General features: G+C 38.4%; 1 protein-coding gene across 3 annotated transcripts in view; it reads left to right on the top strand.

Moving 5' to 3' along the window:
- The window catches only part of Astn2 (astrotactin 2), a 951,602-nt gene that overhangs the window by 742,524 nt on the left and 181,640 nt on the right, over positions 1 to 27,438 (top strand). For all 3 annotated transcript variants that reach the window (XM_051188027.1, XM_051188026.1, XM_051188028.1), the window contains one exon: positions 16,190 to 16,455. In XM_051188027.1, the coding sequence (XP_051043984.1) occupies positions 16,190 to 16,455 (266 nt within the window). The remainder of the gene's footprint in view (positions 1 to 16,189; positions 16,456 to 27,438) is intronic.

Raw genomic sequence — 27,438 nt, 5'->3', positions numbered from 1 at the left:
AGCTGTGCTCACCGCCTTGGTCTATGCTGCACCCAGCAGCATGTTGCCGGCTTGGAGATGTGGTTACTGCCATTGCCAGCTCTCGTACACACCAATGAATTGTTAGCAGAGTTTCTTAAAAGCCCTGCGGTTTTTTGTTTGTTTGTTTGTTTTGCTGCTTATGCTGAGTCAGGAAATCTCCCTTAAAGGAGCCACAGAAATCTTTGCTTGTCTCATGCAAAACAGAGTCCAACCCAGAAAAATGCTGTTAGTAAGAAGCCTTGCTTGTCTCTGTTCTTTTGTCTCTAAAACCCTCCTTTAAGCTTTTGTTAAATTTTTAGTGGAAGCTCTTATTAGCCACATTGTGGCACCATATGTAAGGAGTAAGGTTTATCCAGCCGCTGGTCTGGTCCCACTGCCGCACCAGCTCCAATTAACACACAGAGAGACGCTGTATTTGATATAATGCTGATGCCCAGTTACTTGTTTCTTATCGGCTAGCTCTGTCTTAATTATTAACCAATTTCTATTAATCTAAGTATTTCCATGTGGTCTCATCTTACCAGAGAGGGGCCAGCATCTGGTCTCCCTAGTCTCTACATGCTGATTCCTCCTTACTACTTCCTCGAATCCTCCTTGTTTCTTAGTCCTGCCTATCTTGCTTTCCTATTGGCCAATACTGCTTTATTCATTAACCAGAATAAGAAACATATTTACAGAATGGCATCTCCCATCAGCTAAGCTTCCATTTTGTGAAAAGAAATTAAAGAATCGCTTAGAACCAGGCATGGTTGTGGATGCCTTAATTCCAGCACTAGGGAGGCAGAGGCTGGTGAATTTTCAAGTTCAAGACCAGCCTCATCTATAGAGTAAGTTTCAGGAAATCCAAGCTTAGGTAGTGAAGAAAACCATAGAAAATCAGAAACCTACTGAAAATGTATTTGGATGAGGGGTCATATTCCAGCCCCAACAAGCAGGAGAACTTGCAGCTTCGGCAACATGATTCTGGCTTTAGAGTCAAGGTTGCAAGAAATGGGTTATGGAATCTCTCTTCACAACTAAGAAAAGTTTCTGAGGCCAGGTATGTGGAAGGGGTGACCCTATACGGAGGCCTAGAGAGGCTGTAAAGGCTAAGCCTGGATTACTGCAACTCTAAGATGTTGCAGATACCAGAATTGTGGGGCCTGCTGAAAAGAGGTGGTAAATGGGGATGGAACCAGCCCAAGAGAAAGAAATGTGTTGCAGTCAGCAAAGTTGTAAGGAGTTGGAGATCTGAAAAGCACTTTGACATCAGACATGGAGATGCAGGGTTTAGTGTTTGCTCCAATGGTTTTTAGCCTGTCAACACAGACCCAAGATGTGGTAGGACCATAAACACAGACATGGTACTCGGAAGCAGCCTGGGCCCAGGTATGACCATGGCCCCAGGTGTCGAGCCGGCCACCCACATCAGCCTGTTCCTCACAACTTTTGCCTTTTCAGTTCTGCCTCTCTCCACAGCCCATGAACCATTCTGTTTTTCTTTCTTTCCCATTCCTCCTCCAGATATTTGCTTATACTAATGGCACCTTCATCCAGCCCAGACTCTGAAGGCCCAGGCTGGCCCATGAGTCTTTCATCAACCTGAGCCAAATCAAAATGTTTCCCTTTTTAAGAATTGCAGTGGTCATGGTTTATCTTCACAGCAAGAGAACCCAAACTGAGACAAATATATAGCATAGAATAGGAAAGCTCCCCATTACTTACTCCCCAGCAGTGATTGCCTTTTCCAGCTTTAAGCAATTCTCTGACAAGAGTCATAAGTTTTGTTAAGGAGTGTGTTAAGCACACACTAGAAAAGGGAATGACATGGAGAATTTCTATGTGCCCATCACCTAGCTATGATTGCTGTCAATATCTTTTCTAACATGATTTCTCCTTTTCAGTCGACTGGCATGTTTTAAATCAAATCCCAGATACTATAGTCCTCCTGGAAATATCTCAGTATATGTCTTTAAAGCTGTTTTGAACATAATTTTGACATAGCTACTGAGCTTTTAAAATACATTTTAATTGTTAGTATGTTTAAATAGTGATCAAAATGTCTGTACAATGTGCCAGAGAGTCTTTTCTGCTGTATGGTGGCTATGTTCTCTATTGTTAGCTATGCTGTTATTTGTCACAGACCTTGAGCCATTTGAAAAGTTTGAAACTTTAACAGACCCTTTCCTGTTTGTGTTACCTTACTCCTGTTTCTTAGAGAATCATCACTTTCTGTTTGTTTCCTGGGTTGCTTTTCTAGAATATTGAGTTCTTTCTGTGAATAGGATTGAAAATGCAGAAAAGAAAATCATATGTACCATAAAGAAAGAAGCACTATTAATATAGAGTAACTCAAAATATTTAAACATGTAAATAACATGTGCTCACTTGCTAGGGATAACATTCAGTGGAGTACAATGGCTCTTGTGATTTCTAAGTAACACTGCATAAATTCTTTGAGGTATTTGGAACTGCTGTTGTGTGATACAAGTGTATGCAAATTGAATTATGTCAAAATTCATAGGGAATTTTCTGAATCTCTCTGTTATGTTGCTTGCCTCCATAATTTAAAGAAATGCTAAATTCCCTTTGTAGGACCCTTAAAAATGTATATTGTTTCAACTTCTACATATTCACAAACTCTGAATTCTTCTAGAGTAGACAGACAGACCTACTCACTTACCACAGCATTGTATCAGGACTTACTGTACAGATGAGTGACATTTAGTCAAGACTGGTAGGAGGTTTGGTTTTTGGTAGTTTAATCTCTCCATGAGAAATTTTCACAACAACCTTTCTCATATTTTCAGGATACATTGATGATAGCTATCTAGATGAGTTCTTTTATTACAAATTGAAAACAGAGTGCTTTTATGATTCTGTCACTCTTCCTGACTTCTTTCCTTCCTTCTTTTACTTTATGTATATGAGTATTTTGCCTACATGCATGTTTATGCAAAATGCATGTACCCAATGCAAGCAGAAGCCAAAAGAAGCTTCCAGTCCCCTGAAAATGGAGCTAAAGATGATGAACTGCCATGTGGATGCTGGGTATCAAATACAAGTCCTCTGAAAAAGCAGAAAGTTCTTTTCACTGCTGAACCATCTTGCCAGTCCCTCTCTCTGACTTAATTACCTGTGATATAATATTTCCATAAACAAAAGTGTGAGTACACCCAAATTCACTTCATGTGATAAAATATGACTAACACTTGGTATTTCATTCCTGTTCAGAGCATTATGTCTTAGCAGTCTCCTATAGTAAACCAAAAAAGTAGGCTCCAGGGAGACAGCTCAGATGGTAAAGTGCTTACTGCACCAGTGTGAGACCCCGAATCCTGATCTCCATAATGCACAAAAGGCCTGGTGTGGTGACATGAACCTGTAAACCCAGCATAGGCATCTGGAGAAACAGAGTCCCAAAGAACAGTGTCCCAGCTGCAACAAGAGAGCTTCAAGTGATAGACTCTATCTCAATATTAAATGTGGAAACTTACTGTTGATATATGGCCTTAACATATATACCACCTCTCTCTCTTTCTCTCTCTCTCTCTCTCTCTCTCTCTCTCTCTCTAGCTCTCTCTCTGTCTCTCTCACACATACACGCACACACACACAAGAACGAGCAATGAACTATTTTATTTGCTTATTTATTTATGGTTTTATTTTGAGGAACAGCATGAGTTCAAATGGATATTTCTTTTCAAATAAAATTTCAGCAATTGCTATTATTTTGTTTCATGTTCAGATTGTTTGACATTAACTCTTTACAATGGCTCCCATGTCCTTTTGAAAAGCCCCTGGTGGCCTTGGCCTTTTGGTGCAGTACATGTCCTCTGATTTGCTTGTCCTTTACATGATCTAACTCAGAAATTAGAATTGCTTGTTTAAGAGTCCTCAATTGCTCTTTTGGTGAGCCCAAGCCTGAGTGGTAGAACTATTTGCTTCCAATGGGTGGTCATAGTTTCCAGGCTCTTTCAGTGAATACAGCTATAGAATGTTAATATTTATTTAAAATGGTAGCATATAAAATTTTTCTTAACATTTTTTGCTTCTATATCTAGACTGCTTTTGTTATGCTGAAAATTGTAATTCCTAATGTCAATATAATGATGACTTCTTTGTTGTAGCTTCCAATATACATGCAATAGTTTCAAAATAACAATCCCATTATCACAACTGGCAGGCCCCTTAAATCTACCTTAACATTTGCTCCTAGATTTCTTTCTATTTAAAATAGCATCACTAAGCATATAACACACAAATACTGTGTTTTAAGACACTAGACACTACTCTTCTCATTTAGTTCTTTTAATGTTTATTTTTATTTTATGTTTATGGGTATATTTTCCTTCATGTATGTCCATGCACCATGTGCTTGCAGGACCATGGAGGCCTGAAAAGGGTTTCATATATCCTGGAATTGGATTTATAGGCATTTATTACCTGCCATAGGTTCAGGGAATCGAAACAGGATCCTTTGCAAGAGCAGCAAGTGCTCTTAACTGCCAAGTCCTGTATCAAGCCTCTCTGGTTACTTTTTAAAAAAATATTTGGTATATAGTAGATATCTTTGGGTTTATATCTAATTTGAAGATATATGTATTTCTTCTCTTTAATAATAATATAAAAACTATCTAAAGCTTCTATAAAGTTTAATCATATAAAACAAGATATAAAATATTATTGGCCTTGTTTCTCTGCTATTCCTGTTGGTAACCTCTTTATTAGTTTGATTAGACCTGTCACTATCTCTTAGGGAAAAACAATATAGATATTATATATGTGTTCTAGGTATGTATCACTGTACTCCTTCCTTATTCTCACAGTAGAACTATAAATACTGCTGTGCATATTCCTTTTTCCATTTAATAAAATGTGCTTCTGAATATGCCATCTCACACATAACAGAAATTGTTTTAAGTTCCTGGTACTGATCCTATTATTTTAGATATACCATAGTTATCCAACGAATTTCCTGTTGATTGTCTAAATACTTCTTATAGCTATTTAACTTTTTACTCACATGTGTTCATGTGTATGTATGTGTCATGACCTTATGCAGTGCCCATGTAGGTTAAAAGAAGATAATTGGTTCCCTGGTGCTCCTGGAGCTGGAATTTCAGCAGTTGTGAGCAGCATAATAACCATGTTAAGAACTGAACTCAGGTCCTCTGCTAGAGGAGCAAGCCCTTTTGAACACTGAGCCCTCTTGCCAGCCCCTCCTGCACTTTTTGAGGCAGTGTCTTCTATATCAGGGTTGCCTTGAACTCAATCTGTAACAGAGGATGGCCTTGAACTCATGATCTTCCTGTCTCCACCTTCCAAGTATTAAGATAACTATAGTGTACCATCATACCTGGTTTACTGGAGCATTGGCAATAGAATCCAATGCTAGGCAAGCCATCTAATGACTGAGCTGCATATTATTTTAAGAATTGTTTTGTTTAAAAAAAAAGAATTATTTGTTAATTCTATGTTGTCATGAACAGAAAAAAAATAGAAATTTCATATTCTAGTTCTGGAATGTATAACTATCCAGATCTGAGTCTTTAGTACCACCACAGAGAAAAGATAGCTTAACACAGTGAGAAAGCACTTAGAAATAAGATAAGGAAACATCAATCCAACTTTTCTTGTACCCAGTGATATTTTTGGTCAACAGCACTCAAACCTGGACATACCTAGGGACAGGGAGTCTCATTTGAGGAATTGCCAACATTACATTGGCATGTATATTTGTCTGTGGTGGCATTTTCTTGCTTGCTTGCTGGTAAGTGTAGGCTAGCTTACTGTGCATAGTACCACCCTGGGCAGGTCTGTGCTGCAGAAGGAAGGTGTATACTGAGCAAGTCAGCTTCACTTCTGACCTCTACAAATAACCACTTTCTTCCCCGAGTTGGGGGAAAAGCAAAAAGAAAAGTAGAACAGACCCCAACTTTACACTTGTAATCTGCCATTTCCTCCTGTTTAAAAACCAGTTTTGAAACCTACTTCTCATTGCTTTCAGGATTCAGAAAGACCAGGTGTGACCATGCATGCAAATTAAGAACATATGGCCTGGTATGTGTATCTATAAAATTAAAGTAGTTACTATTCATTTTACCTATTACCTCAACTCTAAGAAAGGAATTCATGATGGATTGCCACCCTTTAGTTTTATTTTATTTTATGTTGGATGATCTGATTAGTTCTCTGACACCAGATGTTGCATGAAGAATAAATGAATTACTGCACTCTGGGAAACTTTATAAAATGCTTACAAACATGTCTGAATATATCTTTTGTAACATGGGTAGAGTTGAAATTTTGAGAAACAGAAATGTGAAAGAAAGGCTATGGCTCTCTTCTAAAAGTGCCAAAGAAATGGAAGTTTGTTTGCCATGCTTACTACAACTAAAGCCTTTATCTGATCCATACAATGGGGATAATTGACATTTGAACCTGGCTTCTTCTTCTAGAGCTGAAGATGGCTGGTGTGCCTTATGACCTGCTTTCAACCTCCAAACATTGTCAAAGCAAGATGATGTAGAAGTACCCATCCAGAGCTGAACATTAGCATCTTCAAGATATGCTTACCCTTCATCCTGTCTAAGACTTACCCCCTGACCCAGTCTTCCAGCCCTCTAAAACTGGAATGAGGGAAAAGGAACTGTGGAAGTCTTTGGGTCCTGGGGATTGAGTTTTAGCAGGTCATGAAAGGGCAATGCATGAACTGGATCCAAGGGAACAGGACTCAGTATAGTAAAGCTGTGATAAAAGTAATACCACATATGCAACAAAACCTAGGTTAGGAAATATTTCCTCTCTTCCATCTTCCACTTTCTTTTCATCCAGTAGCCTTTTACAGGTAATAACACTTTTATTGTGAATGTAGTAAGGGGCCTAGAGAGCTACCTCAGCTATCAGGAACACTTGCTCCACTTGCAGAGGATTCAGATCCAGTACACTGAGGAGCTTACAACTCCATCTAGCCCTAGTATCAGGGTGTATGACACCTTCTTCTGATCTCCATAGATATCTACAAAGATGTGTTGCACAGGTATACACTCAGGCATACACACACACACACACACACACACACACACACACACACACACAGAAAGAGAGAGAACCGTGGAAATTCATTGTATTAAAATTTAATAGCTTTATTGTCGTTCACTTTACCCTTATTTTACCCATTAAAAACACATAAGTTTTTATTGGCTTACCTTTTCCATAGTCATGTGAAAGCCTGTACGTCACTTTTCTGTGGAGTAGGCAAAAGTGCTCCACTTCTTGAATTCAATTCCATGGACAGTAGCCTGGCAAATAGAGATCAGGCTGAATGAAGACTTGATCACATGGCTTAATTTTGAGCAATCTGAAAACAGCTTTTTATCATATCCTTTCCCTTCCCATCTGGAAGTGTATCTTTCTTTCCATGTTATCTTTGACCACTTCTGTATCTCTAATTTCTTCCCATCTCTTTATTTCCCTTCCCATCATATATCCTCAGATGTCTATACTTGTGGACTATGAGCGTTGAACAGATTGTTACTCCTTTTCTCACCCCATGGAGTCTACCTCCAAACCTGGTACCTTGTGGGTCTTCTAAGCAAATGCCATTCTCAACAGTTACTGTAGTAGCTTTGACTCAGTAGCTTGCAATCACAATCTTCTCTGGGAAAAACTAGTTCCCAGGAGCAACCATCTTAAGCAGACACTAGAGGGCAGCAGGCGATCACACATGGCCTAGTGTTCAGCTGTCTTTGACTAGTCACAACCCAGAGGCAGAAATGAATACTATGAGCACATGCTGACTGCTTCCTGCCTCTGGACAAAACATTAGCCACCGGTGAGCTTCTGCTTCCTCTTGAAGACAGGTGCCCTCTTCTAGGTTATGCTTTATTACTCTAAGCCTGGAGAAAATGACAACAATTATTATTTTTATTGGATGATGGGATCACAGGGGGTCATAAGCATGAGCTTCTTTTACTTGGCTTTCAGAACACTTGAATGGGGAATTAAAAATCAATACTAAAGTTGGAGAAGTGAAATAACTTGTCTGTGATTTGAAATTAAGCAGTAGGACTCAATGACTATGTTTAGTCCTTGCTTAATTTATTCAACAGATAGAAAGAAAGCAGTTTAAGAGAAAGTCCTCATTGCTAAAGTACCAAGTGAATGTCATGAGATGGCTTACAGATTCACATTTGCTTCAGAACTGAAATGGTGTGATAAGGCCAAGAAGAGCCAGATTAAATGAATTTTGAGCATGCTTTGACATTTTGAAGAATGTCCTGGACATTCTTCCTTGAGTTCTGTTTCCCATTAATCACTCAAATAATAAAGAAATATTATTATTAAAATTTCAAAACTGAGAAAATAGCACATTAGTGAGGTAAATAACTAATCCAAGTTGCCAAACTGGGAAACAGGAGCTGGAATTCAAATTCAAATTCAACATTCTGTTGTAGCTGCCCTACTGACTGTGTACTGAGTGAAAAAGCTGCCAAGTTAGCTTAGATCAGGAGATTGTTAGATTGAGAGATCATTAGATCGGGAGATTTGGATATCTACTTTGTAAACTCACCTTCTTCTTGTCTGGGGACTCTGCAGGTTGCCTCTGTTACCCAAATGAGCACACACATAGCACAAAACACAGGCACACATTTTGTGAGAACTCACTCCCCACTGCTCTACAGTCTCTGTGATGTGGATTTTATCCAACTAGCTCGTTAGCTAGCTTTAGCATGTTGAGCAGGAGGCAAGCCTAGATACTGCAAGGTACCCAAATAGCATAAATTCAGAGTTCAAGCCAGATGCTTAGTATGAGAATTGCCCAGTTCAGATGCTAGCTTTAGTTTAATAGTGTTTACCCTTGAAGAACCTAGAAGACAGAGTGTTTCATGCCATTAAAAGTGTCTAAGAAATAATTAGAGGGTGATTTCATAGTAAATAAAAAATTGGGTGGTATTTCTAACTATGTGACCTTTAAAAGGCCTTCTACCCATGAAAACATACTAGCTTCTGAAAGTGGTGGCAAAGGCAGGGTGTATTGCCCGGGAGTTACAAGAACAGAAAAGATATACAGGTGTGAAATAGAAAGGACTCAAGCAGGACTTATGCAGCATGAAAATTAATACCAAGAGGAAACATATTTAAGGAGAGTATTATGGTCTAGAAATAGCTAGACTCTACCAGTTATATGGCCTTGTGCAAGTTATTTCATCTTTGTTAGTAAGGTATCAGTAAAACACTGTTAAGATGGTTTAGGGTCCAACATATTGTCATAAAATTGGGAGTATTAAAGAAAAGGGAGTCATATGTATTCATTCATTCATTCATTCAGATATTTACTTGCAGAATGTGACAATGGTACAAACAATATACTTTTGTGCTGAGAATACTGGTCATTAAAACTGGTCATGGACCTTGTACTTTGGTTGGTATAACAGATATTTAATTAGCACATTAGCTAAAGTTATAAATGTGGAACTGAAAACAGTCAAAGTGTGTGTATGTCAGTTTACATACTTATTTTAACGCGTTAATTAGAATAATGTTCCTTGATCTCAGATACAAATCATGAATGATCACATCTGTTTGGTTATCACTTGTAAAATAGTACTATAGACATTTTCACAGTTTACCTGCTTTCAGGTATGGTAATCTAGTCAGAGACATTATCTTTAACTTGAGGGGTCAAATACCCTTGTCCTTCTCAGTGGTGGCATGGGGGGGGTATGACTGACCTTTGCTGGAATCCTTATGTTTCTTACTCTTCTACCTCCATTGTTAAAGCAGAAGAGAATGGCAATAGTCAGACTTTGTCTGATTCTGCCCTTTCCAGTTCCAACAGATTTTTGAAGCTGCCCTTTTCCCTTGTCTATGCTATGATGCCCAATGCCCAATGCTAGAGATTTCTCTCATGACCAGGGACATCTCTTTTGCTGATTAATGCAGATCTACATTACTTAATGTGTTTTTTGTTTTTTGTTTGCTTGTTTGTTTTTTTCGGTACTTCACTTCATGAGCACCCACTGTTAGGGACTCTTGGGGAAGACTCAAAAATCTTCCATGCCATCTCATCCTTTGGTCCATAGGGGGGAAAAAAAAATAAGTTTTTTTTATTCTCTGGATATCTTGGAATCCCCTTGTAGTCCTTCCTGCTTTTCTAACACAGGCCATTAGAGTTTCTTCGAAGGTAAACCCTGGACTAGTGTCTTTCTCTAAGTAGCACTAGCAAAGGCCCTTTACAAAAATTGTGGTTAGTAGACAACATTCTCTGTATGACCCTCCTGGGATACTGGGAACTCCAAACATGGTAATAGTTCTCTCAAAGAACATATCCCTGAATCTTTTCTTTATACTCTCTGGGCTCTTTATGGTTGCTTATTCTTTTGGTTTGTTTGTTTGTTTGTTTGTTTTTATTTCTTTGTTTTAGCTGAGGCTTCCAGAGTTATGAAACTAGTTAAAATTCAATTCATTTATAAGTTCTGTGTCTGTGGCCTTGATGTTGGGATCTCACTTCTATTATGTCTTGGTGTATCAATAGAAATTTCAATTTTAGCATCCTGTTACAACAGCATCGATATAATTATAGTAAACAACAGGAGTTCATATTGACTGAGTGAGTAGCCTGTGCCAGGCACTTCATTTAATCCTCACATGGACTTTTAGTTATATACTGTCATGTGTAAAGGACACACTGAGGACTACCAGCTGAGTTAGGCTGATGAGTTCACATTGAATAAGCAGTGTAGAACTCACTGCCAAATTTCAGATGGGTATTTTCCCTTCGTTTTAGATTTCTGTGTGGATGAGGCCTCGGATTAGACTGCTTACCTCCATCAAGACACAAAAACTCCTCCTAAGAAATGACTCCACTTCAGTAATTCCTGAGAGACCACTGCTGTTAAGAAAGGCCACTCTTTGTGATGTAAACATCTCACCTTTTCCCTGCCTTCCTTCGTGCTTCAAATTTGAGCCCCTGTTATCCCCGTGGAGCCTTTAAATGCTTCAAACAGGAGCCTATTGCTAAAGCAAAGCTTGTTTGACAAGGGAGGCAGCGTCCTGCACCGGGCTGGCTCTCTCAGAAGCCCTTAGTCTGATGCCTTTGTTTTGTTTTCTGGATAAGGGCAAATAGTGCCATCACCTCCTGCTGAAAAGCTCTGGCTGCTCTCCCAACATGGAGTTGTAACTTCAACTGAGGCCTTTGTGTGTGTGTGTGTGTGTGTGTGTGTGTGTGTGTGGCAACAAAATAATACCCAGCAGGAATTTGGGAGGAGAAAAAAGAGTTCATTTGGCAGGTTCTCAAATGAATGGGTTGTAGTGTCATTGGGACTGAACCAGGCTTGAAACCAGACATGGTCCTATTTTGGAAGCATTGTTCAGAGGGATGAGGAATATGAACAGAGGGTAACTCTCTTCAAAATGTGCTTTATCTTTTCCTGTTAAAGACAGCCTGTTTTAACTCAACTCTCCCATGGTCTCAATGCAAAGGCCTACATGTAAACCCTGAGGTCAAAACATGGGCAGTTAACCTCTGCCTTATCTGTTGGCTTTCCTCTGAAAAGATGCATCTTATTTTGTCAAGTGGTCATATACCTCTCTTGCAATGCTTGATTACTTGTCAGGCTTCTGACTCCAAATCCTGACTCTTGTGTTCATGATGCTCTGAAAGTCCAGCACAGTGGCCAGGACAAACTATGCTTGCAGCAAAGATTTATTGAAAGTACTTTTGAAGCCAGGCCTAGTGGTAAGGTCCTGTGATCCCAAGCACTTGCAAATCTGAGGATTACAGTTCACAGGGCTTCCTGGATTACAAAGTAAGTCAAGACCAACTTGTACAACTTGTGAGATCCAAACTCAAAACAAAATCCGAAAGAGTGCTTGGGGTATAGTTCAGTGGAGTGTTTGAATAGCATGAGGGAGGGCCTTTGGATTAATTCCTAGACCTGGGGGGTGGGCAGTTTTAAAATCTTGTTATGGTTCATGAACTATGTGAGGTGGATCTGGACATCAGCAGAAATGATTCTGCCTTTTCCTTCATTAACTTTATATTGTTTGATACAGAGGATACAGAAATCAGGATGTTATGAGGATCTGTAATAAGAAACCCTATTATACACAAGTAATACAGGAAGTTCAGGGAGATTTTTTTTCTGAAGAATTAATATTTGAATTAAGATCTGGATCATGAAAAGAAATCAGCCAGGAGAAATCAAGGACCCAGGATGAGGTGGAAAGAAGCAATTTATGGAAAGAGGAACATAATGCTAGGACAGAGAGTAAGACACAGGTGAATGCAATGAATTCAGTCACTGCAGCTGATAGAAGGAGAATGAGGTGGCGCAGTTAAGAGATCAGACTGGAGAACAGTGGGCATCTATCTCTCACCCTGTATGTCCACCCAAAGTGTTTGCTCTCTATCTTAAGAGCAGGGAAGTGTCACAAATGAGTTTTAAGCAGGAGAGAGCTACATGGTTTGCCTTTTGGAAAAATGACGTTAGCAATAGGGTGGGACTGGATCAGAAACTTAGCTTTCACAATTGTAATATCTACAGAGGAATAATTAACACAGAGGATAATTAATGGAGGGGCTAATGGTCTCCCCTGCTATAACTCTCATCTAGATCATAACTCAGGCATGACATAACCTTTGAGAGAAGAATCCTTGTTTTTATGGCTAGGACCTAAAGGTGGCTCTCTTCCCATATTGTTTTCCATTTCTTTACCTGTTAAAAATATAATATTGGACTAAATGACTGCCAAGCAGGCTCCTTTTGCAAAGCCAGTCTTTTGGGTCCTCTTTTAATGCTGTTTTTAGCCTGAGTTACCTTTTAACCCCATTTACAGAGGGGGATGAATGGAAAAGGCTAAAGATTTATTGATTAATGCAGAGCACCAAAGACTATTGATTATTTGACTAGTAAATGGATAGTTATATCTTTAACAAGATGCCTAGGTATGTTTGTATGATGAGGGGAATTTTTGAAAACCCTCAGCACCAAGTAACATTTCTTTCTAAATAAATTATATGCATATGGCAAGGTGCCATTGGGGAAATGTCTCCTATATTTTAACATTTATGGGGTATTTTGTCAAGAGTGGCTCATGGGTGATAATCCCAGCACGTGAGAATCAGAGGAGGAAGAACATGAGTTCAAAGCCAGCCTGAGAAACAGGAGACCTCCTGCCTTAAAAGCAAGCAGACAGATAAACTTAACCTGGAATCCTGATAGCCCTGGGCTTAATCTTCCAATCTGTAAGAACGAGACATAAATAGAAGATAAGAGTAATCCATGTGATTAATTGGTCACCAATTCATTGTTTGGTCTAAGAAGGTCAATTACCATCATGACACCCCTCCTAGTTTATAATAGGAGGATTATATTCTATAAGAGTTTCTAATAGATGTCCTTCAAATAGTTTGTTGTGTCTTAATTTTGGAAGCAAAGATGTCCGGCTAAGTTTTCACTCTTTGGAGAGCAATGTCCAAATGTATTGGTTGTTTGTAATGTTTTGTGTTTTTACCTAATCCATCATACTCCCATACTTACTAGAGGTAAGTCTCACAGATCTGAAACTCAGTGTCCTGCTCTGTACAATGGAGGCACACACAGCAGTTGCTAAAGATATCCTTTAAAGAGATATATAGCATATATTTCAGCCTTTGTGAGACACAGAGTCCTTAGTGTAATTAATCAATTCTACCATTAAAGTCAAATATAATACATAAATGAACGGGCATGTCTATTTTTAATAAAACTTTATTTACAAAATCAGGAGGTGGAATGACTTTGCCTCAGGCACCATATTATTCTAACTTTTGGGGCAGATTGTAATATATTTACTGTTTGGATTTCTTCCTGATGATCTATCCAAATGGTTCTTTTCTTTCATGCTTTTCTCCTCCTGTGTGTATATGACTCTCTCAGTCTCCCAGCTGCTGGGATGCCTTTTTCACAGCCTTGTTTTGTTTATCTTAGTAACTACCCTTTTTTAATCCCTCTGAAGCAATGGTTAGCTGGAATTCTCCTGTCTTTCTCCCCCAGAGCCTTTGATCTGAGGCTCATATGCATTTGCTGACAGCCAGACTGAAAAGGTGGAGCCCAGATCCCAGACCTGAGGGCAGGAAGAGTAATGAATGAAGGCTGAGTTTATTTGTTTTCCTACTTGGCAAGGCCATTTCCAGATCAGCTGCATGTCACTGCAAGCCAGAGCAAGAGCAGGAGACACCTCTTCCTTTTCCTTCTGACCATACTGCCTAGGGCCCACATAGCCACTAAGGTAGGGAATTACTTTTACTTCTCCAGGCTTGGGAGAAGCTGCTATCTGGAGGACTATGCTCTTTACCTTAGTGTAGGGTCCCCTTGTTTTAGCATTTGGATTGTGCCTTGCACATTTTTGAAGTCATTATCCACATAGTACATACTGTCCTCCTGTGAGTCATATTCACTGCTGTGTATCTTAGAGCTTTTGGTATAACACCAAGACCCCATTTTTTTTTTGTATAAAATCTTATATAAAAACTAGTCTATTAAAAAAATAAAAGTGGAATAGCTGTATTTGAAGTTAAGAAGTGGATAAGCATTAGCTCCTATCTATTTTATTCTTGTCCTGTAGAAGCACTTTGCTGAGGTACTGTCTAGGATTTTGTTATTTATCTAACTGTCTATGATCTATCTACATGTCTATCTGTCTGTCTGTCTATTTTTAAGGTGTATGAAGTGTTGGTCTGCAAGCATGAGTGTACAATACATGTGCCTGGTACCCAGGAAGACCAGGAGAGGGGTTGGGGTCCACTGAAACTGGAGTCACATATGGTTAGGAGCCACTCCTTTGGGTACTGGGAACTGATCTGGATCCCCTACAGGAGAAGCAAGTGCTCTTAACTGCTGATCCATCTCTACAACCCTTATTATTTTTATCAGGTAGTGTGCTTGTATATGTATGTCATATGTGTGGAGGCAGAAGGACAACATTGTGGTGTTTTTTCTCACCTTCCACCTTTATATGGATTGCTGGAATGAAACTTGGATGTCAGGTTTGTGTGGCCATTTTGCTGGTCTACACCCTATGATTTTTTTTTTTTAAGAAGTTTACAAAATCTCTGTACTGGGTTGTGCATGCATTTTCTTCGACTCATAGTTTTCCCTACTCCCTTTATGAGTATCAAGCATATCCCTGTCTACAAAAGTAGACAGGTGACAAGTGCCCAGATCATCAAAAGTTGGAAATATGGTTTAAGAAGTCAGAGAAAATGAAAGGAAAGACATTTTAAGATAAGATCCCCTCACAAAAGAGGTATTTATTCATTAGCTGGGACATTAAAGAAATGATTTTTGAGTTAGATTAGATTAGAGCATTGATGGGCATAAAATATTTGCAGAGGCAAAAGAGAAAGTCCAGGCACAGTGAGCAAAGACACAGAGACAAGAACTACTAAATGTGCAGATCACAATAGAAGCACAATAATGAAGCATGCCTAGAGTACATCCAGGGAGCTCCTAACAAGTGGGCAGGATAGGAAGTTTCCCAATGTAATAGGTAAGCATCAGAAGAGGAAATAATGTCCATTCCAGATTTCTATACCATCTTCTATACCACTTGACACTTATAACTGATTTGACCAGTTTATTAACCCCCATTTCAAACAACTAGTGATCCAAATGCCCAAACATTAAGAGACCCCCCCCCCCCAAAAAAAAAGCTGCAGAAGTTTTAGCAAGCAGAACTGTTATTTAAACAAAAATTGGCTTGACCCGATGTTCATGCTTCTCTCATTATATTGTTTTATGGAAAATATAAAACTGGAGTACATACTTAAAAGAAGGGTATAATTTGTGTAAGTTGATGATAGTCAGAAGAGAATTTCTGGTTGGGAAAAATATCTTTGAGTATTTACATCTTTCTTGTAGAATCATTTTGAGCAACCTACAAATTTAACATGTGGAACGAAAGGGCTACACAAAGCAACAGACTATCTAGTATAAATAGAAGGGCAAGGCACCATGCTGCTTCCTTAACCATTATGCCAGTGGTCTTTCCAAAACATCATGAACAAATCAATTTATTATCTCTGTTCTTTTCTGACAGGTACCAGCTCCTCAGTAAATGATCTTTGTGGGCCCAGAAATTTAGCCATTTAGAGAATATTGGATTGACCTATGCTACTGCTTATTTTTTTATAACCCTCTAGAGACCACGGAGCTGGGCAGCAAGAAGGAACTGAAATCCATGCCCTTCATCACCTACCTCTCTGGTCTACTGACAGCCCAGATGCTATCAGATGACCAGCTCATCTCAGGTGTGGAGATTCGGTGTGAGGAGAAGGGCCGTTGTCCATCTACCTGTCACCTTTGTCGCCGGCCAGGCAAAGAGCAGCTGAGCCCCACACCAGTGCTTCTGGAGATTAACCGTGTGGTACCACTTTACACCCTCATCCAAGACAATGGCACCAAAGAGGTGAGCTTCCCTGGCCCAGGTGCCAAGTAAAACCTGACCCACCCTCCTAGCTCCTGATGTTAAGGACCCTTTGTCCATGAGGATTGTTCTCCTCATCAACAACAGCAACATGGTGTCCTCTGTCATTTACTTATTCATCGTTCTATCTTATATAGAAGTTACCTGTACCCATATAGCTTCATGACACCAGCTGCAATAACTGATAAATCCCCAAATCTCAGTGTTCCAACAAAGGAGATATTACTTTATCTGTACGGAATGCAAAGTTGATGTTTTTGATTGATAGGTGGCTTTCCTCTGAGAGTTGGTTTGGGCAGTAGCCTGGTACACTTTTGGACAATTAACCTGACGTTGCCAAGGTCACTGTTGAAGAATATACAAATTTGGGTGTTGTATTTCAAAGCTTTCAATGGGCCAGGTTTTGAAGGCAGCAAATGCCAGTTCCAGTTCTTCGAATTACAGCAACTCAGTCATTGTCTATATCTGTCTGCAACACACATAGAGAAATATATTTTAACTGAGAAACCTATAGGAAGGGTGCATTGGTTTGGTAAAATCCTGACAATGCTTTCCTCATTAGCTCCAAGTCTATAAAAAAAATAGTGATTCATATGAAATTGCTGATGTATGACCAATTTTTTTTGTTACACAATAACAGTTCTATATGATTGTTCCTATAGAGAAAACCTCACAGATGTTATGTTTTTCTCAGATTTGTTCATTATAGAACTTATGTGCTTAACCAAGAAAAAACACTACCTCTGTGTTTGTGTGCCTTTTTTTTTTTTTTTTTTTTTTTTAGACAGGGTTTCTCTGTAGCTTTGGGACCTGACCTGTCCAAGAACTTGCTCTGTAGACCAGGATGGCCTTGAATTCACATCACAGAGATCTGCCTACCTCTGCCTCCCAAGTGCTGGGATTAAAGGCATGCACCATCACTGCCGGGCTGTCTTTTACTTCTTAACTACAGCATATAGTACTTGAAAGGGGCCATATGACCTATTTAAGTCACTGATCCACAAAATAGGTAGAACATGGCAAGATGGCATAGACGCACATAGGCTTTTTAGAGTGCAGAAAGGGGATGCAAGTAAGAATGTGAGTAGGGGATCAGGTAGATGACCTAAGAAAAGCATTTAGATTTAGAAAAAAGATTTAGAAAACATTTCCCATAGTCAAAGGCAAGAGATAGAGGGAGATTCAGGTGAGTCCAACAGAGTTGGAAGGAGTGTGATAATTTGGAATGATGTAAGATTGCAATTTGAGGGCTAAATTTAGAAATGCATGTATTAGAACTATATGATTAGCAGGAAGTCGATAGAATTAGATTTGTATTACAGATTTATCCATATGTAAACAGCTCATATTATCACCAATGGTAGAGTCATATAATGTAGCAAAGTACAGTCTAAAGACCTCCACATTAATCAACTACACTGATGTTTATCAAAGCGATATGAATGAACATCACATGAAGTAAAGAAATTATATTCCAAAGATAGATTTTTATATAACACAACATTTCTCCTTTTGTAACTGAAAGCACACATATACTTCATCAGCTCAAATGTACTTCATTTTATGATTAAATAAATCATGGTATGACTGTATTCAAAAGCAAAGAAATAACAAATATAGGCATGAAGGTAATCTTTCATTGGCCAAGTTATAAAATAGTATGAGGAAATGTGTGTTTTTAGTCAAGTTCATAAAGTGTTTTTATTGGTTGATTTATTGGAGTTTATTATGACATTAAAACTTACTTGGACCTTAAATAACTGAAGAGGCAAATGCATCCTTACATGACATTGTAATGATCTTGAGTGTATAACCAAACATCATATAGCATGTGTAACCTAATTACGTGGGTGCACTGAAGATCATCAAACTAACTGTGGTTGTGTGAATGAGATGTCCCCCTTAAGTCTTAGGCATTTGACTGCTTTGATCTTCAATAATGGCTATCTGGGGTGGATTAGGGTCTGTGGTCTTTTTGGAGGAAGTATGTCAGGGGATAGGGGCCAGACTTTGAGGTTTCAAATGACTTGTGCTATTCCCAGAATTCTCTTTGTCTTTCACCCTTAGTTCTGGCTACCACCATGCCTTTGCTATGCTAGCATGGATTGTAACCCTCTGAAACCATAAGTCCAATTAAACGCTTTCTTAAGTTGTCTTGGTCATGGTATTTTGTTACAGCAATAGAAAAGCAACTAATACAATACCAAAGACCAACAATAAAACAATACAGATAATTTTATACACCTCTGCCTACAGATACCATATTGTGATCTGGTTACAGATTAAAGCACTATAAAACTGGAAGCAGGGCTGCCTTTGAAGAAGCTCTTGCAGTTTCTGATGGACAACACAGTTAATCTAATGGGTGTTGTGTCAGCATTCCCGTGGCTATGCAGGATTGTTTTTCTGAGACTTCTTGGGGGAGGCTGTGAATATCTCATTTAATGTTCTGTAAATATCTCCCAGTGGGTGCCTCTGTAAGTCAAACTTTCTTCACCTGCAGTGTAGTACAGTGCAAGCTAAGCTGTGTAGCTTTTCCAGCATTTTCTTAGTATATGTGCAGAATTGGGATGTTTTTGGTTCCCTTCTTTTTGGCTCAAGATCAAGAATCCCCTGTGTCTGGATTTTTATGCCAGCTTTGCTTAGCATTGTTGAAATGCTCTTTGTTTTGGAAGTATTTCTAGATTTTTAAAGTATTTCTAAAGTTAATTCGTGATATACCAGAGAATCTCAAGTTTGGGAAAGTGGTCACTAGATGTCACTGTGCTCCTTGTAAAAGACCTGATAAGCTGCAAGGACTAGTCATTAATTCATTAGTTCAGTGCAGTTTTTAGTACCCTCTGTATTTCTAGTACCATGAAAAATGAAAAGTAGGACAAATAGATGTGGTCTCCACATTCCCCAATTCTGAGAATCCAATCCAGCTCCTATGTAAAATCTGTAAGAACTGTAACACAGAATAACATCCATTTTTCCTATATGGTCTTTAAGTTCATGGAGTCTATAGATTTGTGGAGAAGACATATTCATGAAGCAGTGATGTATAGTGAAGCCAGACTGTACAATGTACTAGAGGCAAGTTTCAGCTGGTGAGTTGAAAGTGCATGCCAAGGAACTTGGTGGGATCTTGGGCTTCTCTGAGGAACTGACCAAGTCTCTCTCACTAACTGTATGAAGTGACTATGGAGAACTGAGCTTGTTGGAAAAGACAAGGTACAAGGGCATTCCATATTAGAGATGCAGGTTTAGGAAAGACTTGATGACAAGTACATTTTCTTTTAGGAACTGAACTAGAATCAGTGTGACTGATATCAAAACTGAAAGGTTGTCATGGACAGTGCAGTGGAGAGCTCAGGCAGAGTAGGGAGAACTACAGAGAAGAATTTGGTTCCAGAATAGCACTGAACCATGGAGAGGTGAGGCAGGCAGGCATGACTGCTATTTCCTTGGTGCTGTGATTTTTCTCCTTAGAGATTTCTGAAGGAAATGTTACTACCCCTAATCCTTCAGTTTTTCCTGCCTCTCCCTGAATCAAATGGCAAGCATTTCTAAAGAGTCATGGTAGCTCAAGGACTGAGATGAATCAGATGTTTTCAAGAAATGCAGACTGTAATCAGAATATGTAGAAGAAACCCACTGCCTGTCTATAAATGATTTGGACCAAGGCAAATAATGCCAACCAAGAAGGCTGCTGTGAGGATAGTATTCACTTGAATTTTGTTGATTTGATTTTCCATTTCTGACTTATTCTTCTATAACCCCATCTTCTATAGCTTCTCTCTGATGCTGAAAGGTGGTTGTGTCGATAAAACACTAAAAGGCCTAGATTATATGCTGGGCCTTATGAGTGCACCACCTTACATGATTCCCTTAGAAGTAGGTGTTATAAGATCACATCTCACAGATGTATAAACTGAAGTTTGTAAATACCATTCAGAATTACACAGTGACTAGGGGATGCAGGCAAAATTCCAAGCCAAGCAAGAATAGGACAGAGTCCACATTATCTGGTTCTATGAAGACAAAGTTTCTTGTGGGAAACTCAGAACATTATTATTATCTCATTCAATCTGTTCTTTTTTTTTTTCTAGTGGAAAAAAAAAGCCCCTTCCTACAGGGCAAAGGACTTGCCAAGGCCTTGCTATGATTCAGAATCCATGTTCAACTCTGATCTTGGCCTTCTAGTATTTTATCTAGGAGATTCAGAACAATATGACCATCTTCTGAGCCTCCTTTGGTTCCTACTCTTCTAGATGAACCTGATAATTTTGTTGATGCCCAAACAAAATGCAGTGTTCAAGTCAGATTCACAATTTGTATGGGACATCTCATTGGTTGATTGAATTACAAGCTGAGTGTGACTTAACTGATTTTTTTGGGAGTGTCCTGGCTTATGATTCTGAATGACAGCCAGAATAAGATTTGGATGTTTGGGGGAACTGTTGGATGTTATATCTTCAGGTGGCTATGTTCTTCTTGGATCAATTCCAGTGAACATGTTGGAAGGGATGATACCTTTTGCCTTAGCTATAAAAAACATTTGTTTGTTTGTTTGTTTATTAATTTATTTTTGAGATAGTGTTTCTCTTTGTAGTCTTAGCTGTCCTGGAACTTTTTCTGTACACCAACTGATCTGAAACTAACAGATCTGCCTGCCTCTGTCTCCAAAGAGCTGGGATTGAAGATCTGTGCCACCACTGTCCAGAAAAATAGAATCTTACTTATATTTTGTGCTGTGATTTTTAAAAACAATGAAAATGTTAGAAAAAATAAATGTCTTTGTGATGGAGAATTTGATTAATACGTAGTACTCCTCCCTCCACCTGTTAAATGGCCCTTACAAATCCCAAAGCCACAGATCTTGGCTTCAATCAACTGCTACTTAAATGTACTAGACTTTATGTGGTTGCTAATTTATCCTGCCGGTGAAGTAGAGTCTCCAAGTGGGAAAGACAGGAGTGTCACAGGGAAAAGCCAGACATTTGGATTTGAATCCCACATTTAGCATTTACGGTCTGTGTGACCTTTCTTTTACTCATTTGTAGATTACAATTATAATATTCATTTCAGGGCTAGATGTTTTGTTTGGGTGAAGTAGACAATAGAAACTCTAGGGTTCTAAATTAAGCACTTGCTTTCATTGTCATAAGGTATCAGACAGACTTCCGTTGTCTAGATCTAGCCTCTGTTTATATGAATGAGAAGAAATACATGCTAACTTTATCCAAGGTCCCCTTTTGGTATTATGATAAAGTTAGACCTAGTTTTTACTCCTTATCCTCCCTCTCTTCTTCTACTTCTTAATTTTAATTTTTTTTTTGAAAAAGGAATTTTTTGTGCATCTTTGGCTGTCCTGTAGGCTAGACTGGCCTTGAACTCACAGATCCACCTGCCTTTCTTTCCCTCATGACTTAATTTTTTCTTTTTAAAACATGTACATTCAGTGTTATGTTTGATTAAGATTGTTTTATGTATTTCAAATGTATGTTTGTATAATGTAATGCATGTTAAGCACACCTCTCCCTATCTATCATCAATCTCAATAGTGAAATATGATGTTTTTATCTCTAAGGAAACATTAATGCTTTTTCTTCTCATAGTCAATTAGAGTATATCAATATCACATTCTCCTCTAAAAAGTTATACAAGAGTAGTTTGTGTTATCTATTGCTATGCACCCAATACTGTGATACCTTTATGACCCCAAATGACAAGAAACAGAATAAGATGAATAATTAAAAAAATTAAAAAGCAAAACGTGAATATATAACTATCCAAAGAAACCACTGATGAATAATAATAGAAGCTGATCATCACCAATTATTAGGGAAATGGCAATCAGAACCAAATGAAATACTACCTTACCCTTAGTAGAATGACAAATAACATACAGTTAGAAATTTTGAAGCAACAGAGAAATTTGGAACCAACACACACTAATTTTAAAACCAAATATAAATGAAGTCTCTTGAGGTTGAAAGAAAAATTTAATCACCTACAACTTACTCCCCACACAGAGGCAGTGCCAATTTTACTTCTCAGATTTAGTAATGGGAAGAGAAAGTGTGATTATCTTGTGCTGCATCCCAATGGAACCCTATTTCTAGCTAAGATGTATTAAAATCTAATCCTGTTCATCTTCTAGGCCAACCTCCTTATTTTGCAACTAGTAAAATCAAGGCATAGACATGAAGAATAACCTTACCTAGATTGTACAGCCAAGTCTGACTTCAAAGTGCACAAGACATCTGAAGATATATTTGTTTCTCTGGAACTCAGTTTCCTCATCTGCAAAGTGAGTGTGGAAAACTTTACCCTCAGAGGTCTAGTGCAGAATAATTAAGAAACCACTTGATGAGATTTTGAAGCCTGTAAAATACTTAAGATCTGTTGACTTGTAGTCCTGTGAGCATTTTTGTTTTCATGTTGACTTAGGAAAAATCAAATGTAATTTTGGTCTTCTTGTGGTTGCTTGACCTTCCTGCAGATCTTTATTCTCTGCCAATAATACTTATTTGCTTCATTCAATTTCTTGGCTCAAACTGAGAAGAAAACTAGTATTAACTTTTAAAAAGAAATTAATAAAGTACCTTCTACCACATGGGTGATGTTCCACAGCTACCACCATCTCTACAATTACTGCTGCTTTATCACCATAGTCCCTTTACTGTAACCACCACTATCACCACCAATGATATCACAGCCACCATTAGCACAAGAGTGGCCATAATCACTACACCACTAATCACCATCATTACCATTATCAAAGTACAGCAATCATTACTGTTACCACCACCACCATTACCATCACCACAACAATGATCACATAATTTCACTACCACCATCACCACAACAATAACTTGACCACAATTACCACCATAGCAAGGACCACTATATTACCACCATCATCGATATTTTTATTACTGTCACATTCATCTCCACCTTAGATAATGAATACTACCACTGTACCATCATCACTACAACCTTATCACTATTATGTTCTTGTACAATGTACTGTGTGCCAGATACTGTGCTAAGAAATATGACACAGAAAGCATCAGGATGTAGCCTGTGACTTCAAGGATCTCACAGTCTAGTGGATTAGGCAGGAGACACATAAGCAGTTATAATTACTTTCACATGCTATATTAATGCATGGATTATTTTTAAATAATGAAGCAAGCATTCCAAATGCATTAGGAAACAGTGAAACACTTTGATGGGTGGATCAGAAAAATATTCTGGAAACCTGAAGATACATAGAGGGAAGCAGTACATTTAGCAAATAGCTTGAGGTAAGTCTATTGATGATGAAGTTAATAATGTATTATATATATATATATGTATTATATATTATAATACATAAACACACACACATATAGTGTCAGACATTTACATTGATCCAGTATCTTAAGTGGCTCCAGAGATCTTATACTGACCTACATTCCTCAACATAAACCCTCAACTCAGTCATCTGTATACCACTTCTAGATACTGAGCTTCAACTTATCAGGGAAATTACTATTATTATTCCAACATAACAGATAAGGATACTGAAGCCCAGAGAAGTCTACACTAAGGTCCATATTATACCAAACCTAGCAGCAGCAGAAAATGATGTCCCTCCCATGTGCCAAATCCAGCCTGTTGCCTTTTTATTAATATACTCATATTGGTTGTTAATTTCTTGCTACAGTGACAAGAGTCAAGTAACCACGGGGGGGGGGAACTATGGTAGGTAATTCCCAAACACCCACCTCTAGTCCTTAACATAATAATTACAAAACCATTATATATACTAAAGATATTGAAAGGAAGGTAAGGGAAGTATGCCAATGAACCACTTGTCATTAAGCCCGATTACCCAAGTTTAATGCCTGGGACCCACATGATGGAAGGAGAGAGCTGACTCTGGACAGCTGTTCTCTGAGCTCCACACTTGTGCGTTGGAAATGTGTGCCCATACACACACACACACACACACACACACACACACACACACACACACAAACAAATGTAATAAAATAGTATGTTACAAACAATACAGAGTAGAAAAAAAGAAATATTGATATTAACTCTAAATGTATGTCTAATACTTTTAAAATTATGTTATATGTATTAACATGCTTCCTTACTCTTTTCCCCCACAAGACATTTAAAGAATGTACTATTATGCTATTTTCACAGATTGAAAATTCAAAATCCTGAGCTTCAGAGCTAAATAAATTTTCTGTGATCATACAGCTATTGAACTGAAGGGTGAGAATTGAAACCCAAGATAGCTAATTTAAAGCTAAGGATTTGGGCTCAGCAGTTTTGAGTGTGTACTGCTCTTACAGGGAACCTGAATTTGGTCCCCAGAATCTTCGTAAAGATTCCACAGAAACTAGAACTCCCACACAAAAACACTCACAACTACACAAAATTAAAAAAAAAAAAACAATCAACATGAAAAAGAAAGTTAAGATTGTAAAGGCAAGATTCCTGAGTCTAAATTTTATATATTTAAAAGTCACTCTTGCCATAGTTGTAAAAGACTCAGGATAGTGTAGGGGGACTTGTTGATAAGAAGGATTCCAGTGGCAGAGAAAATGGAGGCACATATGATTAAATTTTTCTCTTTTAATGTGGAAAGCCATAAACTCAAAATGGGAAAACAGTAAAAGGGTTATGTAGAAGGATGAGTTCAGGGTAAGTCTGAACATTGTATTAAGTAATACTGGGTCTGAAAACTGTGTGGGGGACTTTTAAGATTTGGGTCAATGGAAAGTTGTTACTAGACTTGAATGTTCAGCTAAATTCTACAGTAACACTGGACATGAATTTCAAAGGCCAGAACTACTTTTAGAGCAGTGCTATTAATGCGAGATTTCTTTATTTTTGTCTGTAAAGGGATATTTGGATCATCCTCAGAAAGTCCATTCAAAAAGTGTGTGTGTGTGTGTGTGTGTGTGTGTGTGTGTGTGTGTGTGTGTGTGTGTGTGTGTTTTCATCTGTGTAGGGCTATAAGTATCATGTGTGCATGACCTTATATATGTTCTTGTAGATGTCGGAAAATAACCTTGAGTGTCATTCCTCAACACTCTCTACCTTTTTGCTTTTGACACAGGGTCTCTTTCTTGTTTGGAACTCCACAAGTAGATTAGGCTAGGTGGTTAGTGAGTCCCCTCAGGGACCTATCTATTTCTGTCTTCTCAGATCTAGAATTATAAGCACATCAGCATGTCTGGATTCTTTTTTAAACATGGATTCTAGGGATCAAACTCATGTGTTCCTACATGCAAGGCATGCACTTTACCAGCTGAGCTATCTTCCTAGCCCAGAATTATACATTTTTTATTATTGTTTTTCCTAGAAAAGAGATCCATGGCATCAGCAACTTCCCTGACTGTTCTTCCTTCAAATGTTAAACCATTCAAATAAGTGGACCAGTTAGATGGGAGAACTATAGTAGAAGTCTACTTTTTAGATGTTTGGGGAGAGTGGGAACTGAGTGCAAGTAATTTTAGTAAATATTGACTAAGGATCTCTTAGGAGTCAAGTACTGTTTCAAGCACTTGGGATATATCAGAGAGCAAAGCTTACATACATCTCCATCATTTGAAAGCTTTTATTTCTACCAGAATATATACACGGAAGAGAAAATGAGCAGTTTAATAAATAATATGAGAAGGTAGGTAGAATATGAATAAGAGATATGTATATGCATAGTTGAGTATAGGGTTCTGGGTCTCAAGTATCTCAAAGAGTATCAGAGTCACTGGAATGATGTGACATATACTCCTGAAAATGCAGATTCATGGCCTCTTTAACCAGGTGTGTTTCTCTAAGAGCTGAGAACCTGTACTTCTCTGAATTTCCCAGATTCATTCTAACCCTGCACTTGATATTCTTGGATCAAACTTTGCTTCATATATTTTTTGCTATTTTGAAATTCATACAAAGAATGCTTTGATTACAGATTAAGGAAGTCAAATGCTTCTTACAATCTAGCTTAAATCTTCCCTACTATTATAGGCCACTTCTTGTCCATCTTGGATTCTGAGGAGGTGAGCTGGCTAAGAGTCAACCTGTCAGGCAGTCCTTGGCAGCAGGGAAGATCAAAGGACAGGAGGGGAGTAATCACATATTACTCAACAAACACGGTCAATTACAAAAGAGGAACTTAATACTTGGCTTGCCTACTTACAAAACTGGAAAACGAAGCTATTTCACTGAATTAAAAAAAAAAAATACATACAGGACAAATAGTATTAGCAAATGAAAATGCTTTTGCATGTCAGAGAGTAGAGCAATTTGATGGAGCATTGTATTTCATTATTAAAAGTAGTAAGAATGAGCTATCTTTTCCCTGTATTTTAACAATAACAAACATTTACTAGAGACTGAAGCGGTACCAGGAGTCCAGCTAAAACACTGGATGCTCTTAGCTCACTGAACCCTCATATCAGCTTCACATGTGCATATCACCATTATCTTTCTTTTCCCAATGGGAAAATACAAGTTAGAAGCTCAATCACTTGATCCTAGCTGGTTGAGCTAAAATTTATCCCTAGCACCTGGCTGCTTCTTATTTTGCTAGCTTTTTCCTTCCAGATTATACAATGAAGTGTAGTAAATGGTTGCCTAACATGTTCTAAAGACATTATCACCTCATTCTATTTACTGTTTTCTCTTCTTTACTTATTGACAAGATTCTGGAAAAGTGAACCACACAAATCTGTCTGCAATGATTCATGGTCGTCCACACTGGCTCACTGCAGTTACTTAGATTGGCCCATTCATATCCCTGGCAGACCTCTGTGCTTCATCTGCCATGAGAGGCCTCGTCTATCTTCTTGTGGTGCTTTCCATCTTGTCTTTCATTATCCTTAGTCCAAGGGAACATCCATACTGTTTCTTTCTAGCTTCTGCATCCCTACCCACCAGTAACCCATTAACAGATTCTGTAAGTTTTCCTTTCTT

Source organism: Phodopus roborovskii, unplaced genomic scaffold, assembly GCF_943737965.1.
Source record: "Phodopus roborovskii unplaced genomic scaffold, PHOROB, whole genome shotgun sequence".
Classification (NCBI taxonomy): domain Eukaryota; kingdom Metazoa; phylum Chordata; class Mammalia; order Rodentia; family Cricetidae; genus Phodopus; species Phodopus roborovskii.
Note: the sequence above shows the minus strand (reverse complement) of the source record. Positions and strands in the feature narration are given on the sequence as shown.